This window comes from Oncorhynchus kisutch, linkage group LG11 (genome assembly GCF_002021735.2).
Source record: "Oncorhynchus kisutch isolate 150728-3 linkage group LG11, Okis_V2, whole genome shotgun sequence".
Classification (NCBI taxonomy): domain Eukaryota; kingdom Metazoa; phylum Chordata; class Actinopteri; order Salmoniformes; family Salmonidae; genus Oncorhynchus; species Oncorhynchus kisutch.
Window position 1 is genome coordinate 36215171 of NC_034184.2, and position 19764 is coordinate 36234934.

Sequence of the window (19764 nt, forward strand, 5' to 3'; positions counted from 1 at the left end):
CAATACCATAGAGTAAAGAATGAAATTGGGTTGGAGTCTCGTTTCATTTCGTGGCAACTTCAAGTGTGTTTTCCTATCAGAGAGAAGCAACGAGAAAATTAGGTTACCAGGAATGAGAAATTCAGCTGTACTATTTTCTGCATAATACTCTAGGTCTACTGTATGTGTAAAGTACATTTTCACAGAATGTTTGTGTCAAATCCATGGCAGCTTCATGAATCACCTCCCATTTTGTCACCTGGTAAGTAGAGTCTAGAATTCTGAAGACTCAAGTACACACACACACACACACACACATACACACACACACACACACACACACACACACACACACACGGTCATACCGCAGATGCACAGCTGCTTCCCCAGCCCCTCTGAATCCTCTGTATAACCCCACCCACGCCCATATCCCCATGCACTGAGCCCACTCACTGCCTCAACAGCCAGCACCCTACCCAGGCACAGCATAGCTGTACAAACAGGTGCTCCATTCCACCCAATGCTGTTTGCTTAACCCTTTCATCACAATGAGCCATGTATGATTTGGCTGTGTGTCTTAAGCAGAGACTTGATATGTTATCGTGAGCTGAGTTGGTCTTGTTATACACTTATGACATTATACAGCTTTGTTCAGCTGTCGGTGGAAAGGCTATGTACTCCCAAGAAATGCTTTACTACTGTCTGCCTATTTGGTACAAAGACATACAGTATATGCCTACACACATACACGCCAACAGGGATACGAGACACAGACACACGCACCTACCAAATTAATTTCAATAATGGACTTACATACATCATCACATAGGCTACAAGACCTGTTGCAGCTAACTCGATAACTAACCAAAGTAATACAATACTGTAATAACTTAATCGAAATAGAACATACTACCACTGAAAACAAATATTACAAACAGGACACCTTGCAATGTAACAGACCGGAGCAGAAAATATGCACCTCTATATTTAATGCTGTTCAATATAGAGAGAAATTAGCCCAGCTAGCACATTTGGTTCCTTGGAAATTGTGGGAACGTACATTTTTGGTGTCCCATTGGTTCTGGTAAACGAAGCCACAAGTTTCCTAATTTGGTCAGGGGGCCCTCAGATAGCAGATGACAGCAAAATGTGTAGAATTCCAGGAAATTAACTTTAAAACTGCAAGAACAAAAACTTTCTTTGTGACAAAAGTTGTGTAATAGCATTACAAAACTGCAACTTTTTCTCACCATGGCAAAACGTGTTATAATGCAGTAAGTCATCTGAATCCCCCCCCCCCCCTCCCACAATTAAGTCAAGTGCCACGGGGCCCCAAAAGCGCTAGTCTGGCCCTGCCTGGGAGGTTTTATGTTCTGAAAATATAAATGCTAGGTTATTTGAAGGTAATTAAATAATGTACTGAGAACATGTTTCAGTAACACTTTTAATAACTCTGCTAATCTGTTTTAACTCCAAGCACAGATAGGCATAAGTCATGTAATCAGATTTATTTTTAATTGTGGCACAGCATCAGTGACATTCAAACATATGATCTTCTGTTCTCAATCCATGGAAGTAGTCCACTGCGCCACAGAGTGGAGCTGGCATATCATGTTGTTTTTAAACTCATACAGTGGCTTGTGAAATTATTCACCCCCCTTGGTATTTTTCCTATTTGTTGCCTTACAACCTGGAATTGAAATATATTTTTGGGGGGGTTTGTATCATTTGATTTATACAACATGCCTACCACTTTGAAGATGCAAAATAGGTTTTATTGTGAAACAAACAAGAAATAAGACAAAAAAATGAACTTGAGCGTGCATAACTATTCACCACCCCCAAAGTCAATACTTTGTAGAGCCAACTTTTGCAGAAATTACAGCTGCAAGTCTCTTGGGGTATGTCTCTATAAGCTTTGCACATCTAGCCACTGGGATTTTTGCGCATTCTTCAAGGCAAAACTGCTCCACGTTGGATGGGTTCTGCTGGTGAATAGCAATCTTTAAGTCATACCAAGATTCTCAATTGCATTGAGGTCTGGGCTTTGACTAGGCCATTCCAAGACATTTAAATGTTTCCCCTTAAACCATTTGAGTGTTGCTTTAGCAGTATGCTTAGGGTCATTGTCCTGCTGGAAGGTGAATCTCTGTCCCAGTCTTAAATCTCTTGAAGACTGAAACAGGTTTCCCCTCAATAATTTCCCTGTATTTAGCGCCATCCATCATTCCTTTAATCCTGACCAGTTTCCCAGTCCCTGCCAATGAGGTGTTGGGTTTGCGCCAGAAATATAATTTCCTTGATGGCCAAAAAGCTCAATTTTAGTCTCATCTGACCAGAGTACCTTCTGCCATATGTTTGAGGAGTCTTCCACATGCCTTTTGGCAAACACAAAACGTGTGTGCTTATTTTTTGGGACAGATAGTCCAATCTTCACTGTGGAGCTTTGCAGCTCCTTCAGGGTTATCTTTGGTCTCTTTGTTGCCTCTCTAATTAATGCCCTTCTTGCCTGGTCCGTGAGTTTTGGTGTGCGGCCCTCTCTTGGCAGGTTTGTTGTGGTGCCATATTCTTTCAATTTTTTTATAATGGATTTAATGGTGCTCTGTGGGATGTTCAAAGTTTTGGATATTTTTTTATAACCCAACCATGATCTGTACTTCTCCACAACTTTGTCCCTGACCTGTTTAGAGAGCTCATTGGTCTTCATGGTGCCGCTTGCTAGGTGTTGCCCCTTGCTTAGTGGTGTTGCAGACTCTGGGGCCTTTCAGAACAGGTGTATACATACTGAGATCATGTGTCAGATCATGTGACACTTAGATTGCACACAAGTGGACTTTAATTAACAGATTATGTGACTTCTGAAGGTAATTGGTTGCACCAGATCTTGTTTAGGGGCTTCATAGCAAAGGGGGTGAGTACATATTCACGCACCACTTTTCAGTTTTTTTATTTGTAAGACATTTTTGAAACAACTTATTTTTTCCATTTCACTTCACCAATTTAAACTATTTTGTGTATGTCCAAGGGAGATGAACACTTTTTCAAGGCTCTGTCCAAAGCTTTTAATTTTAGTCTATTCAAACAGACCCCCTTTCAAAGGAACAAGCACTCATTAAGATCAGGTGAGGCCAATTAGTGGGTGTGGCCAACATAACAGAACACACTTAACAAGATGGAGCAGGGTTTCCCAAACTACTCATTTGAAAATGGTGTTAGAGAATCTCTGAAAAAAATGTGCTTGGTTCATAGAACTGGGGTTACTTCAATAACCTTCGGTAGCTGCTAGATTTGGTTACAATAAACAGTGGTTTCTGTTTTCTTACTACAAATGTGGCTCTATACTTGGAACCATTTGAACTGCAAAATATTACGACTCTATCAATGACAGATAAGACTCTCAGGAACACGTACAATATGTTTTCCTCTAAAATGCCCACAAGCCACGCAGGACTCATTAGAACAGAGTGGACAAGAAATAGTTATTTTCTACACAGAAGATCATACAAAATTATTGCCTGATGATTTTCTGAATTTACCAATAAGTTTGATGGATTTCACTTCAAACCATACTTCCTTCAGATTTATATACTTTGAAAGTCCTGTCAGAATGATTTGTAATAGACGTTCATAGCCCCATTTTTTTTTAAAGAAAACATATGCCGTTGATTCCATAATTGTTTTTGCATGTTGGAGTCTTAATTTGTCTTTAATATCAAAATGGGGTTGTGGGCCAAAAAAAGTTTAGGAACCCCTGAGATAGAGGATAGAGAGAGTTTTGTTGATGCTGTTTTTAAATAACATTCTTAGAATGATCTTTGAACGTTACTAATGGTTTCTTGTGGTTTTATGGACATTTTTCATTGTGTTCTGAGAACATGACTTTAAATCCATGAGGAAACCTGCAGAAAATGCTATACTGAAGTACTGAAATTCCCACCTAAGAAACATACGGTTCTCAGAACGTTATGTGCTGGCTGTCCTGAACCATTCACAGAACTTCGTGGGAAGGTTACATGCAAAATAGCCATAGCACAAACATGCTCTCACCAAGCTCTAAGAAACATATGGTTCTCAGAACAGTATGTGCTAGATGGGATGGTTCTCAGAACGTTATGTGCTAGCTGGGAGGTGATTTGTCTTACCTGATTTGTGTTTGGTGGATCCCCCATAGTCTCTGAAAAAGAAGCAACACCAGAGAGTCATGGTAAGTGTGTGACAGGGAGCCAGGGCAAAGCAGGAGCATGTTGTCCCACACAGGACTCTGTACCCTACCAGCTACCAGCCTAACCCTGATTAAGAATGCACACACACAGACAGGCACCACACACAGAGCAAGCCAGAGAGAGAGAGGGAGAATGAGGGAAATAGATAGAGGGGGATTGCTGTGTGTACATTATGTGTAAGAAAGAGTGAGAGAAAGTGAGTGGTTTTTGATTTGAGTATGTTTATTGGTGAATGTTGGGTATGTGATTGTGTGTGCGTTGTGCGTGTGTCAGTGAGAGAGAACACTGCAATGAAATGGACACGCCTGATCTTAATGAGTGGTCGTTTCCTTTGAAATAGGGTGTTTGAATAGACTAAAATGGACAGTAAAAAAAACATGGTATGCTAGCTCCATCCTGGTAGCGCAGTGGACTCATTTCATAGATAAGAACAGAAAATAATAGGCTCAAATTTAACTGACGCTGTGCCACAAGAAAAAAGAAATGTGTTTGCATGATTAATGCCTAAGCAAATGAATTTCCGTGTCATATCTGTGCTTGGATTTCAAAATAGTTCAACTAAGCTATGAGTTATTGAAACATTTTCTCAAATAACCTATGTCCATTCTCAAATAACCTATGATGTCTGATCTCAGAATGTTAATTTTGCCTCCCATGAAAGCTTTCAGGGTCCATAGTAAGACATTCTCAGAACCTGGCTGCAATCTAAAAATGTACGTTCCCAGAACAGGCAAAATGTTCACTACCGTTCTCAGAACGTTTAAAAAAAACTTCAGTTTTACCAGTCAGGAAACTTATGGCCTCGTTCTCAGAACCAATGGGAAACCAAAATCGTACATTCCCACAACCAAATGTACCTGCTGAGGTACGTCGCAATATTTTGTATTTATCATTTAACTAGGCAAGTCAATTAATAATAAATTCTTATTTACAATGACAGCATACCCCGTCCAAACCCTAACAACGCTGGACCAATTGTGCACCTCCCTGAGACTCCCAAACACAGCTGGTTGTGATACAGCCTGGAATCGAACCAGGGTCTGTAGTGACACCTCTAGCATTAGACCGCTGCGCCACTCAGGAGTCCTGAATATTCAGAGTAATTTTCTGAAACACACAACTAGGCAGAGTCATATTTTATATGGTGCCTTGAGACATGTAAATAGTTACCTTGGCACTCATTAAATCTTACGTAATTTTTTAAATAACAACACAATCAGTTGAAAAGACACTTCCATTTAAAGTTGCACTATGCAGGAATTGCTCTGCCATTTCCTGGTTGCTAAAACACGAATAGTTTGCCTAATTTCAGTCTGTTACAAAATAAGCTATTATAGTGTAGATAATCATTGTACTATCTAAACCTCTGTGAAATATAGTGTATTTTCCATAACCCAAAAATGTGTTGTTTCAGCTGTTTTGAAGCTGGTGTACAAAACCGAAAGTAAAAGACACAAAAACAAAACTTAAGAACGGGAATCATAGAAATAGCACACATAGAACAACAGAGCTACCTAAATCTATAACTCACATTTCTATGTGAATTTGGTCAGGTTGCCCAAAAAGATACAAATTGCCACTAACTGTTACATGGAATATACATACATGCATGCATATTCTAAACATTAGATCCAAATGAGATGCCTGGACACTACTGAATAACAACTATAACACTCCTACTGTAAACATTTTATAACTTTAGATTATCATGGGTGAGAGATGAAATAATCGTATATCCAGCTCGTTTTGATTCCCAGCCAACATAGTATGTTTGTGTTGCAAAAAAACAACAACCCACAAACATTCTAAGCAAGACGACTTGTACTGTATCACAAATGAACAATAGCTTTTTGGAACCACTTTATTAAAGTTTATCCTGACTTAGTGACCTAAAGAGGACACATTTTACTGATATGGAACAAGCCAAGTACTAATAAGTAGCTAATTTATAGTTGATTCATAATTTGTATGTTGAGGTAGTTGATGTAGTTAAGGTTACAGTATGCAGCTACAGTATAAGTTCCAGTTGTACACCTATCTTAAACGCAACCCCTCTCCCTAACATACTGTACACATCAAGAATCACTACACCACTTCAGCCAATTCTTTCCTGAGGGCCACTCAGGAGAATAGAGCTGTTCTGTTGGACGGTTGGGCTGCTGGCCTCTGGAGCTAGCTGTTTATGGTTCTGGGCCGTAGTGGCATATGAAACGCATTACCATGGAGGTCTGAGGGTGGGGTAGAGGGGCTGGGGAGCTTTGGGGGTAGAAAGTTGGGGTGGGGGGACCGGGGGATGCTGGATCGGCCAGGCTTGCGAGTAACCCGTACCTCAGAGCTGGAATAATACACTTCCCAGGAGAGGAATGTGCGCACACTCTCTGGCTCAACACACTCCTACCAACAGTAAAATCGAATAGATGTGGGGAAGTTGAGAGGAGAAATATGTCCAAACACTATTAACATGTTAAGACAGTGTGCTAGTGCTTTCTGCAGTGAAGTGAACCTTTTGCTGACTGGAAAGGGCATAGACATACAGTACACACACACACACACACACACACACATATACAAGCTCGAAACAATCGTCTCTCACCACGCTCTCCCTCATGCACACCCTCACACACACAAACATTCAATGTATGGGTGGGGGTTTTAAACGTATAATTAAATCTGAATCTGTATGGGCCCATCCTGAGCTGAGAATAACCAGCTGTTTGTATCTGACTGCAGCTCAGTCTTTGTTGGTGGGCCCATTAGACATGGAATGTGTGAGATATTAGTCTTTTGCACACAGTTTTCAGCCAGTTGGGTTTCAGCCAAGAGGCTGAGTCCACTCGAGGTATATGGTAAACAAATACTGCTGTCCGTAACCATAGTCTGCCCCCTGCATGAGTAACCCCTGGTTCGAGGTCAAAAGTAATTGGACAGGAAGTCATTATAATCAATGGAGAGTTGACCTACCCACAGAATCATGCAGTGTGTGCGGTTGAGGGAGGAGGGGGTTGATAAGTGAAGACAAGCATGCATTACAGAGTCAATGAGGTATAGAGTCAATGACACCTTCATTTCCAATTAAGCAAAAGCCCCTAGACAAGGGGTCCCCAGTTACATTCAGCTATGGGCCTATTTTTCCTTGAGCGAATGGTCGGAAGGTAGTTATAAATCATTTGTACTCCTCAAATTGACCGCAAGAATCGCAAAAATATATAGTATTTGACACAAACGGAATCATTTCAAACTTTGATTACATTGGGGTACGATCAGAAAAGCACATCTAATTATCCATGGGAATATTTGGGAACAGACTTCCTACATTGAAATCAATTTGAGCTGATTTCCTCAGCCTCCAGTATTTATGCTGCAGTAGTTTATGTGTCGGGGGGCTAGGGTCAGTTTGTTATATCTGGAGTACTTCTCCTGTCCTATTCGGTGTCCTGTGTGAATCTAAGTGTGCGTTCTCTAATTCTCTCCTTCTCTCTTTCTTTCTCTCTCTCGGAGGACCTGAGCCCTAGGACCATGCCCCAGGATTACCTGACATGATGACTCCTTGCTGTCCCCAGTCCACCTGGCCGTGCTGCTGCTCCAGTTTCAACTGTTCTGCCTTCTTATTATTCGAACATGCTGTTCATTTGTGAACATTTGAACATCTTGGCCATGTTCTGTTATAATCTCCACCCGGCACAGCCAGAAGAGGACTGGCCACCCCACATATGCTCTCTCTAATTCTCTCTTTTTTTCTCTCTCTTGGAGGACCTGAGCCCTAGGACCATGCCCCAGGACTACCTGACATGATGACTCATTGCTGTCCCCAGTCCATCTGACCGTGCTGCTGCTCCAGTTTCAACTGTTCTGCCTTATTATTATAAGACCATGCTGGTCATTTATGAACATTTGAACATCTTGGCCATGTTCTGTTATAATCTCCACCCGGCACAGCCAGAAGAGGACTGGCCACCCCACATAGCCTGGTTCCTCTCTAGGTTTCTTCCTAGGTTTTGGCCTTTCTAGGGAGTTTTTCCTAGCCACCGTGCTTCTACACCTGCATTGCTTGCTGTTTGGGGTTTTAGGTTGGGTTTCTGTACAGCACTTTGAGATATCAGCTGATGTACAAAGGGCTATATAAATACATTTGATTTCCTGGTGATTTTACAATATTTTATGTCCAACAATTAATTAATTTTTTTATTTTTTATTTTTATTCAGAAATCTTGTGGGGGTCAAATAAATCACCCACGGGCCACCTATTGGGGAACCCTGCCCTAGACAATGGAGTTACTGAATCCATGTCAGTGAAGGTAAATACACTGAACAAAAATAAACACTCAACATGCAATAATTTCAACTATTTTACTGAAATCAGTCAATTGGAATAAATTCATTAGGCCCTAGTCTATCAATTTCCCATGACTGGGCAGGGGCGCAGCCATGGTGGGCCTGGGAGGGCATAGAACCACCCACTTGGGAGACAGGCCTACTCACTGGGGAGCCAGGCCCAGCCAATCAGAATGAGTTTGTCCCCACAAAAGGGCTTTATTACAGACAGAAATACTCCTCAGTTTCATCAGCTGTCCGGGTGGCTGGTCTCAGATGATCCCGCAGGTGAAGAAGCCAGATGTGAAGGTCCTGTGCTGGCGTGGTTACACGTGGTCTGCGATTGTCAGGCTGGTTGGATGTACTGCCAAATTCGCTAAAACAACGTTTGAGGTGGCTTATGGTAGAGAAATGGTGGATATTCCTATAGTCAGCATGCCAGTGGCACACTCCCTCAACTTGAGACATCTGTGGCATTGTGTTGTGTGACAAAACCGCACATTTTGTGGCCTTTTATTGTCCCCAGCACAAGGTGCACCTGTGTAATGACCATGCTGTTTAATCGGCTTCTTGATATGCCACACCTGTCAGGTGGATGGATTATCTTGGCAAAGGATGTAAACAAATGTGTGCGCAAAATATGAGAGAAATAAGTGTGTATGGAAGATCTTTTATTTCAGCTCATGAAACATGGGACGAACACTTTACATGTTGAGTTTATACTTTTCTTCAGTATAGTACTATGGTTAGATGAGTTTGTTAGCTCAATGTCAGAACTCAGCATATCTGCTTTTTGGCCTACATTTACTCAAACTCCAACTTATTGTATGTTCTGTGCGTCACTCGATGTATTGTGTTACTGTAAAACCCTTGTTCAGAAACATATTAGGTGGCTCCCTCTTGTGGAAGTAAAGCTCCTGTATTTCTGGTTTCTGTATACTGCTTGAGTGGTGCATTAAGGTTACTAAACCAAAAGAGGGCAGTGGAGGGAAGGCAATTGCAACAGTCCAGATGCTTTCAGTCTTAAAAATGTGCATATGACTACAACAAATACAGTGGGCACCCTTTGGATTTGTTCACATTTTGTTGCGTTACAAAGTATGATTAAAATACATTCTATGTCTCTGGATGGCAGAAAGGAATGATGTTGCTGTTTGACTAACATAGCAGTAACTTAATTCTGTCTTTTTTTTATATTCTTATATATTTTTTATTTCACCTTTATTTAACCAGGTAGGCCAGTTGAGAACATGTTCTCATTAACAACTGCGACCTGGCCAATATAAAGCAAAGCAGTGCAACACAAACAACAACACAGAGTTACACGTGGAATAAACAAACTTATAGTCAATAAAACAATAGGAAAAAAATCTAAATACAGCGTGTGCAAATGAGGTAAGATTAGGGAGGTAAGGCAATAAATAGGTCGTAGTGGCGAAGTAATTACAATTTAGCAATTAAACACTGGAGTGATAGATGTGCAGAAAATGAATGTGCAAGTAGAGATACTGGGGTGCAAAGGAGCATTTTAAAAAATTACAAAATATATGGGGATGAGATAGTTGGAAGGGTTATTTACAGATGGGCTATGTACAGGTGCAGTGATCTGTGAGCTGCTCTGACAGCTGATGCTTAAAGTTAGTGAGGGAGATATGAGTCTCCAGCTTCAGTGATTTTTGCAATTCGTTCCAGTCTTTGGCAGCAGAGAACTGGAAGAAAAGGTCATTGGCAGCCAAAGGAGGAATAGGCTTTGGGGGTGACCAGTGAAATATACCTGCTAGAGCGTGTGCTATGGGTGGGTGCTGCTATGGTGACCAGTGAGCTGAGATAAGGCGGGGCTTTACCTAGCAAAGACTTATAGATGAACTGGAGCCAGTGGGTTTGGCGACGAATATGAAGAGAGGTCCAGCCAACGAGAGCATACAGGTCACAGTGGTGGGTAGTATATGGGGCTTTGGTGACAAAAAGGATGGCACTGTGATAGAATGCATCCAATCTGCTAAGTAGAGAGTTGAAGGTTATTTTATCAATTACATTGCCGAAGTCAAGGATCGGTAGAATAGTCAGTTTTACGAGTGTATGTTTGGCAGCATGAGTGAAGGATGCTTTGTTTTGCGAAATAGGAAGCCGATTCTAGATTTAATTTTGGATTAGAGATTAGGAGAGTTTACAGTCTAACCAGACACCTAGGTATTTGTAGTTGTCCACATATTCTAAATCAGAACCGTCCAGAGTAGTGATGCTGGATGGGCGGGCAGGTGCAGGCAGCGATCGGTTGAAGAGCATGCATTTAGTTTTACTTGCATTTAAGAGCAGCTGGAGGCCACAAAACCAGAGTTGTATGGCATTGAAGCTCATCTGGAGGTTTGGAGAACGGTGATGAGAGGGTTTTCCAATTTTTCCTATATTTTTTCTATTTTTTCCTTTGAAATGTCCTGAGCACCGTCCTGTGAATTGGAAAGTCTTGTCTGTTCTCCCCGTGGACCTGAGTTGGTCAGCACAGAGGTGCCTTGTCCTGTATAGGCCTGCAGACTTGGGTTAGAGTCTTGTGCAGCAGTGTGCTCTCCATGAGCTGCTGTCTGAATCACACTGTGTCCTGACTGTTCTGATTGAGCTGAAACACTGTGAGCCCTGGGCTGTTTGAATGTCAATGTGCTCAATGAATTGGGGTCCTTCTTTGGGACGCACACTTAATACATGTCTGGCAGATGTGCCCCTCTGCCCTATGTGAAATGCAAGGTCTAAGATCCTGTATCTCTCTACAATTTGCTCAAAGCAGTCATTCATGCTATCTATTGTTGTTGAGTTGGCCTTTCTTTCTTGCTATTTCAGTTTGCAGCTCTAGAGTCTCCCTTCTTTTCCTCAGTTCCATCTTTTGTTGGTTTAATTCTTCCTCCTTATCCTCTAAATGGTGTTTGAACTTGAGAGCAGCAGACGTTATTATTAATGCTGCTCTTTCAGCCTCTGGTCGGATGCAGGCTGAGGATGTGGAGGATACACCTGAGCGTGAACTCCTGTTAGACCTGCGGCTGGAGGATTGGGACACACTGTCAGTAGGTTTAAGGTCATCTTTCTCATCAGTGCATTCATCAGGTTTCTCTGGTGCTGGGGCTGCACCTGAGATCCATTGGGACACAGAACTAGAAATGTCTTAATATGCTGCCATTTGGGTTCATACCAATTCAACATATCATTTTTTTATTTCATCCTCATGTATCATGTGATGATAGGAATCAATAAATTATTTGAATCCATTCAACATTTCTTTTTTACAACTTGAATATTCTTATTGTCAGTCATCAGATCAGTAACCATATGTCCATTTTGTGAGTCAGCTTTCCCAGTTTACACCTTCTGGATTTGCGCATTTGGGAAACTTTCTCCTTCCAAGTCCTTTTCTGATAAAGGCACCTCCACTAGAACCATGTGCACTGGAATAATTCTCTTCCACCATCTTCCCTCAATAGGCTATCAGAATAATACCTATATTTCAATATGCAACCATGAACATGGATCAATAAGCGCTCTGGTGCGCTGCTCTCCTTTTAACAGTGTCACTATATAATTCATATTCACAATTCAAAGAATTAGGCAGCGGAGATTGGAAATCGGATTCTATGCATTCAATCCATTGTCCAAATAAGTCACTCCAATAGAAAACGTTCCATTACTTTGTACGTATGCATGATGAATGTAGCCATACACTTAAATGTAACCATTAATCCATCAAAAAGTGTGTGCACTTGTTAGACTACTTTTACATACCAAAGTGTTTCTTTTCTACGCTGTAGTCTTGAGGTCGCGTGAGTCCTTTGTTCCTTGGTTATGCATCTTTCCAAACAATCCAGTTTTTCAATTCCAATTAAGTCTTTTGACCATACCAGACCATGTTAACCATGCTGTTTGTTTCTTTAGTTTAATGATCAAAATTCATTTTTGTAAACAGAAGAATGACAAATAAAGGTATTACTATTTTTCTAATTGAATCAAACACTGGACATTGGATTTCTATGCTTCAAGACGGACATTTCACCCCTCTCCATTGAGGCTAAAGGATTAAAATGGAAATTGTATTGGGACAATTATATTGGACAATTTAGCAACTACATTTAGTCAAGAATCCTGGTACCTCTCGCAAATCAGACATTTTATATTTCTTTAAGCATGGTCAAGTTAATAATCATGCTGTGGATGTTATCGTAAAACACCCAGACACAACAAAGATACAGTCGTCCTTCTGAACTGAGCTGCAGGACAGGAAGGAAGGTGATTTTAAAACAGCTACAGAATTGAATGGCTGTAAAGGGATAAAACTGAGGATGGATCAACATCGAAGTGACTCCACAATAATGACCTACCTAAATGACATAATGAAAAGAAGAATACAAATATACAGAATCAAATATTCCAAAACATGAATCCTGTATGCAACAAGGCACTAACGTAATACTGCTTAAAAGCACACCAAAGGAATATACTTTTGGGGAAAATCCAACACAACACATCAATGTTTAACTGCCCACTGGGCACACACTGGTTGAATCAATGAAATTATGTTGAACCAATGTGGAATAGACGTTGAATTGACATCTGTGCCCAGTGGTTGTCTGCTTATTTTCAAGCATGGTGGTGGCTGCATCATGGTATGCTTGACATAGGCAAAGAGTAGGATGTTTTAATGATGAAAAGGAATGGGATGGAGCTAAGCACAGGCAAAATCCTGGACAAAAACCTGCTTCAGTATGCTTTACACTTGACACTGGGAGAGGAATTCACTTTTCAGCAGGACAATAACCTACAACACATGGCCAAATCTACAGAGAAAAAAATTACTAAATGCAGATGTAAGTTTCCACTTATCAAATGTCCATTGACATCAAATACCAAACCCTACTGGTATAAATCTGAGGATGATAAATTCATTATAGTAATGCCTTGCCTGACCTGAACTTAACCACCATAATACCATTGAACAATAAGCACTGCGCTGGGATCAGATGTCACCTCCCATGTATCATCATTAATAAAAGCCCAGAGACTGGTTGACCATCCATCATCTATGTGACATGAGGTCACTTGGAGATCAATACATTTCAGTGTGTGTGAGAGACGTCTGCACCAGCTGCCAGTGCTCTGACACATCCACACACACACACACGAGCAAATAAAACATGTGCTTTGTATAATCATATTAACCTAAATTAAACATGTTTATTGTTGTACTTGGGGGCAGTGTTTGATACCTTAAAGTACAACTGAAAAGTACAACATGAAGAACCTGGTAAAAAGCAAGAAATTGAGAAATAGATGCCCTTTAAAACCTGACAATATGTGAGATAACCATGTGTTATTATTCAGTGACTACTGTAGGGAGAGATCGCCAGGTAAATGAAACTCACTCTTTAGGAGGGTTGATGTCCTCAGCCTTGGTTTCAAAGAAACTCAGCACCTCCTCACTCTGGGAGATCTGGTTAGGGAGCCTCATCACAGCCTAGAAGGAGAGAGGGAAGGAGGGCGAGAAGGAGAGTGATGGAAAATATTATAATTGTGAAATGGTATAATGATTATTCACAATGACAAGACTTCATAACACATCATCAAGATAACTATCAGCTAATGTGGTCACATGTACCCTGAATTTCATCAACTGACTGACTCCATATGTGGAAGCCTTCCACTATATCACAAAAGGACTGTGTGTGTGTGTGAGTTCACCAGATCATCAACTAGGATCATCAACCAAGGGATGATTATTTCTTGAAAGGATGGTCAGGGGACCGAAACATAATTACAAATTATTTGTAGACTGCAAATTCACCGCAAAAAGCCCAAACAGATATAATATTTGACTCAAATCTAATAATTTCAAACCTTGCTTACATTTGAATATGATCACATGTGTGTCTATCTCTCTATGATGCTTGGGAATACTTTGGGAATACTTTTTCTGGTATTTTAGTCTTTTATGTCCAACAAATACATTTCTTAAAAAACATACATATTTAGTTATTTATTTTGCTAAGAAAACCTGGAGGAAAATAAAAATCACCCACGGGCCAAATTCGGCCCGCGAACCACCAGTTGGGGAACCCTGGTTTACAGTAAGGCCCTGTTACTCAGCGGCTCAGAGGTTGAAGGGGAGGTATGGAAGACGAGAAGGGGAAGGAAGAGGGATCAGAGCCCTTTCTGACAGGACTACAACTGTGTCTGCTTTGAAAAGTACTTTCGAAATAAACCATTTGCATACACAATGAATATGATGCATATGATACTGAATTAGGGACATACAGTCTTTATATTTGGTGTAAATCTGATAATTACATGTTGGAACTTTACTCTTTCAGACTCAGCATTTTATGTCACAAGGCTCTGCATTCACAGCTCACATGGCAGGTTTCGGTTTTTCCACAATAAAAAAAAAAGTGTGATTACTGCCACACTTGGCAAGCCACCAAGTGTCCCAGATCCCAGAAAGCCTGAAACAAATGAGGTCAGGTGACCAGCTGAGTTCATTTCTCCATCTCACATGCTGAATCATTCCGTTCTACGCATCCTGTGTTTGAACTGTGTGCACCTATAGATGATCTCTTACGTCTATTTCTCCGGTTTTCTATATAAACCCACTATATAAGGAAATTACATACTGTAAGAGCAGATAGCAGCTAGACTTTCCAGTGAATGCTGCTGGTGGATAAAACATGCTCCAAAGACATTCAAACTAAACAATTTATTAAAGAAATGACTGGACCGTGTGAGATGTGGCTACTTAGTAGGCTATAAGTAATAAAAAAGACTTCTTGCCATTCAGTGAAGGGTGACTGCACTTCCTGATTTGGCCTCAGTTCAAGATTTGGTTCATTGAGAAATGCTAGCGGCCATGACTGAATTCAAACGTGGGTTGGTTTCAGGGTGTGGTTTGACATGGGTGTCTCGTTTGTGTGTTCACAGGTGGGAAGAGTTCAAGAGCAGTTGGCCTTTAAAGCAGCAAGCAGTACATCATTTACAGCAAAGACAAAAACAAGATACTTGGTTCTTACTCTGCAGTAGTCATTAAGATGCTTCAACCTTTTCACAGCCACGTCTCTGACTTGACTTCGCCGAAATAAGAGTTTACCTGTAAAAGAGATATAGAACTTTTGAGTTGTCATTGAATGTGCTATTTCTAAAAGTACCACCAGGTGGCATAACACTAGCCCAGACCCAGGCATTCAGCAGTGGACTTTTTAAGAAACGGTCTGACATGTTATGTAGTAGGCCTATTCTAAATAGTATGTGGTACTCGAGACAAGATTTCATGAAAAATACAAATGTAAAATATGTGTGAGTGTGTCTGTCTTTCTGTCTCTCTGTCTGTCATGATAACAGTAAGACGACTGTTTATTTTAGAGTGAGGAAGTGCATAGAGCCCACTCCCTGGGTAGGTTTTACAGGGTGGTGTAAACAATACTATCCAGACGTTTGAGTGCTGTGCAGCTCTCTGACAATGGCACTCTTCACTCCTCTGGGGCATGCTGAGGTTATCAAATTAGCCTCCTACTGCCATGCTACAAGCACACCACAGCCTTATTCAGCCAGCTGGAACAGTGGAAAAACTAGAAATGTGCTATGTTAGAACAGACCAAATGATAGAGAAGCAGGTCCTTTCTGTGTGTTCTTGCATTTCATTGCATTTTGTTTCAATGTGGTGTCAAACCACCACCTCTAAAATGCAGCTGTTCAACATCTAGTTTTGATTTACATTTGTTTCAGTTTTCTAATAACGTGGATTGGAGTGTGAAATCAACACCAACAACAAAAACACCACATCATTGGATTTAGGTTAAAAGTTTAAAGAAAAAATGACCAGTACGTTGATGACTTTTTGCAAATCAAATCCGTTTTTCACATTGATTAAATGTCATCACATACATTTTTTGGATTGAAATGACGTGGAAACAACGATGATTAAACCAGTTTTTGTCAGCATGCTCACCTGGTAAGAAGGGAATTATTCTCTTTTTGGGGTCCTTCTGCCCTCCCTCCACTGGGAACTTGTCCAGGATCTGCATCTGAAAATAAAAGAACGCAATGGATATCTTAACTTTTGTCTTCTAAATCTAAAGGATGGACACTTGTGGCAAACATCAAGATAACAGTTTGAATGAATACAGTCCTACGTGCTATGTTTGTTTATTTGTATGGTCAATGTTATTTCAAACTTAAATCGATTACTAGTGGTAATAAAGTATATTTGATAGTTATGTGACAGACAAAGCCAAGGGAGCTCAAAGTGGAGGAATGTAGATGAGATCATTGGAAAGAGAAGCACTTGGTGGTCCTGACCTCTTACAGACAACCTCCCAATTAAATTACTACAAATGTGGGCTGTATATCCAGACTCTGAAGAGCTACTACGTACCAGTCACCAGACACAGGCCCACTTTGATCTCTTATGTCACTCACAACAGTCATCTGAATCTGTGTCTATTAGTGTAGGTAGCCTAATCGCATGAAGAGTTTCACTGAGTAAAATGGAGTAACCCAATACTATAATTGAGTTAGGGCAACAGGTGTGCATTTAGGAGAGGCCACCCAATGGGTACACACGGGTTGAATCAACGTTGTTTCCAAGTTATGTCAATGAAATTGAATAGACGTTGAATTGACTGTGCCCAGTGGGCATTCTGTATCAAGTGATATTTTATGACAAGATCACAAATACAATCATTCTGCTGTACATGTGTGGATGCCTGCAAGTTTGCTCACGTGTATTTGGCTGTGTGTGTACGTACAGTACGAGTCAAAAGTTTGGACATACCTACTCATTCAAGGGTTTTTCTTAATTTTACTATTTTCTACACAGTAGAATAGTCGGCTGAAGAGGATAAATTCATTAGTTACCAGAACCTCAGAAATTGAAGCCCAAATAAATGCTTCACAGAGTGAACAGACACATATCAACATCAACTGTTCAGAGGAGACTGCGTGAATCAGGCCTTCATGGTCGAATTGCTGCAAAGAAACCACTACTAAAGGACACCAATAAGAGGAAGAGACTTGGCTTGGGCCAAGAAACACGAGCAATGGACATTAGAACAGTAGAAACCTGTCCAAATTTGAGATTTTTTTTCTAATCACCGTGTCTTTCTGAGACGCAGAGTAGGTGAACGGATGATCACTGCATGTGTGGTTCCCACCGTGAAGCATGGAGGAGGAGGTGTGATGGTACTTTGCTGGTGACACTGTCTGTAATCTATTTAGAATTCAAGGCACAATTAACCAGCATGTCTACAACAGAATTCTGCAGCGATACGCCATCGCATCTGGTCTGCGCTTAGTGGGACTATCATTTATTTTTCAACAGAACAATGACCCAACAAACCTTCAGGTGGTGTAAGGGCTATTTTACCAAGAAGGAGACTGATGGAGTGCTCCGTCAGATGACCTGGCCTCCACAATCACCCAACCTCAACCCAATTGAGATGGTTTGGGATGAGTTGGACCACAGAGTGAAGGAAAAGCAGCCAGCAAATGCTAAGCATATGTGGGAACTCCTTCAAGACAGTTGGAAAAGTATTCCAGGTGAAGCTGGTTGAGAGAATGCCAAGAGTGTGCAAAGCTGTCATCAAGGCAAAGGGTGGCTACTTTGAATAATCTCAAATACAAAATATATTTTGATTTGTTTAACACTTTTTTGATTCCTACATGATTCCATATGTATTATTTAATAGTTTTGATGTCTTCACTATTATTCTACAATGTAGAAAATAGTAAAAATAAAGAAAAAGCCTTGAATGAGCAGGTGTGTCCAAACTTTTGACTGGTACTGTTTGTGTCTGTGTTCATAACTGCATCTGGCGTGTCGTGTGCATGAATAGATGAGTGCATTAATTGGTAAGTGTGCGAACATGGGCATGCCTAAGTGTCAAGTGTGTATCTGCTTGCGTCCCGCTCACCGACTTTAGAGTTTCCTGGTCTAATAAATCATTACAGTGTGCTAAAGTAAACCAATGCACATTGGAGACCTACAGTAACAATCCTGCTCAGCTCCAGATGTGGTCCTGCCCTGCCCTGCCTTGTTCCAGATATGCTCTGGAGAGGGACTGATGCTGTGAACAGTAAGCCCAAAATCACATACGTATCTAGGCCAGGGGACTGCCAAGGCCAAAGTGGCCAAAGGAACCAGGTGCATAAACAGTCCCAGGCTAATATGGGCAGAGCCGTTATATCTGGTTTGGTTGTTTGAGAGGGTTAAAGAAAGAAAAATGTCCGCAACTGGTGATTTATTCAGATGCACAAAAAATGCTAAATGTAGATCAGAGTTGGATCTTCATCAGGTCATGAGAGAGTTTCCAGCTAAAGTTTTTTTTAAATTCTATTTCTCTACTGCTGTTGCTGAAACTTTAAATCTCTTTTGGACATTGGTGTTTCCCTCTCCTTGGAAAATGGAATGCGCTCATTCTCATCCTTTGAGGTAGAGCTCTGCTACCTGACCAGAGACCGACATTATACATCGGGTTAGGGTGGGGAGAGAGATTACTTAACAGAAAATCTGAGTTTAGAGTGATGACAAGGAGCTAACAGCTAACTGCTCTCTCATGTCTCGTCATTAAGCAGCTCAAATGGAGCTGATGCTATGGATACTCGAAGACCCAGAGCCGCCATGAGCAGAGCGCATGCAGAGCGAGCAGCGCGCAGGGAGCGAGTGACAGACAGAGAGGATCTAATGGATTTACTAATGGAGGAAGATATTTCTGATTTCGGGCAGATCCGGGTACTAGGGCTGTGGCGGTCATGACATTTTGTGAGCCAGTGATTGTCAAGCAAATCACTGCTGGTCTCATGGTAATTGACTGTTAATTAACATAAATACATTTAGCATCTCCTGGCTTCCACTCATAGCTTACAAGCCACTGATGCAGACCTTTGGAACAACAACATTTTTAAAACAGTCTAATAAATCAATTTAATATAGTCTAAACCATCACAATAAATCCATTATTTATTTTAGACTCGTCTAAAGAAATATGATATGAAGAAAATGTAGTCTATTTCAGAAGAAAAAATACCATTCATTGAGTTGTCCTTATGTATAGCCATATCAGGGTCCAACATAAGTGACTAGGCATGTGCAGCACAACATTACTTCACAGGAGAAGCATTTGAACATAATCTTCATTTTTATCTAAATGCGTTTTTTGGAAGAAAATATATCTGGAAAATGTGAACTTCCATGTGCCTTAAAAACAAACTTGTTATCCATAAATACGAA

General features: G+C 40.8%; 1 protein-coding gene across 1 annotated transcript in view; it reads right to left on the reverse strand.

Moving 5' to 3' along the window:
- The window catches only part of LOC109899725 (SH3 and PX domain-containing protein 2A-like), an 84438-nt gene that overhangs the window by 49017 nt on the left and 15657 nt on the right, over positions 1–19764 (reverse strand). The window contains exons 3-6 of the mRNA XM_020495193.2: positions 16486–16561; positions 15551–15627; positions 13913–14004; positions 4122–4153 (exon numbers count right to left, since the gene is read on the reverse strand). Of these exons, the coding sequence (XP_020350782.1) occupies positions 4122–4153; positions 13913–14004; positions 15551–15627; positions 16486–16561 (277 nt within the window). The remainder of the gene's footprint in view (positions 1–4121; positions 4154–13912; positions 14005–15550; positions 15628–16485; positions 16562–19764) is intronic.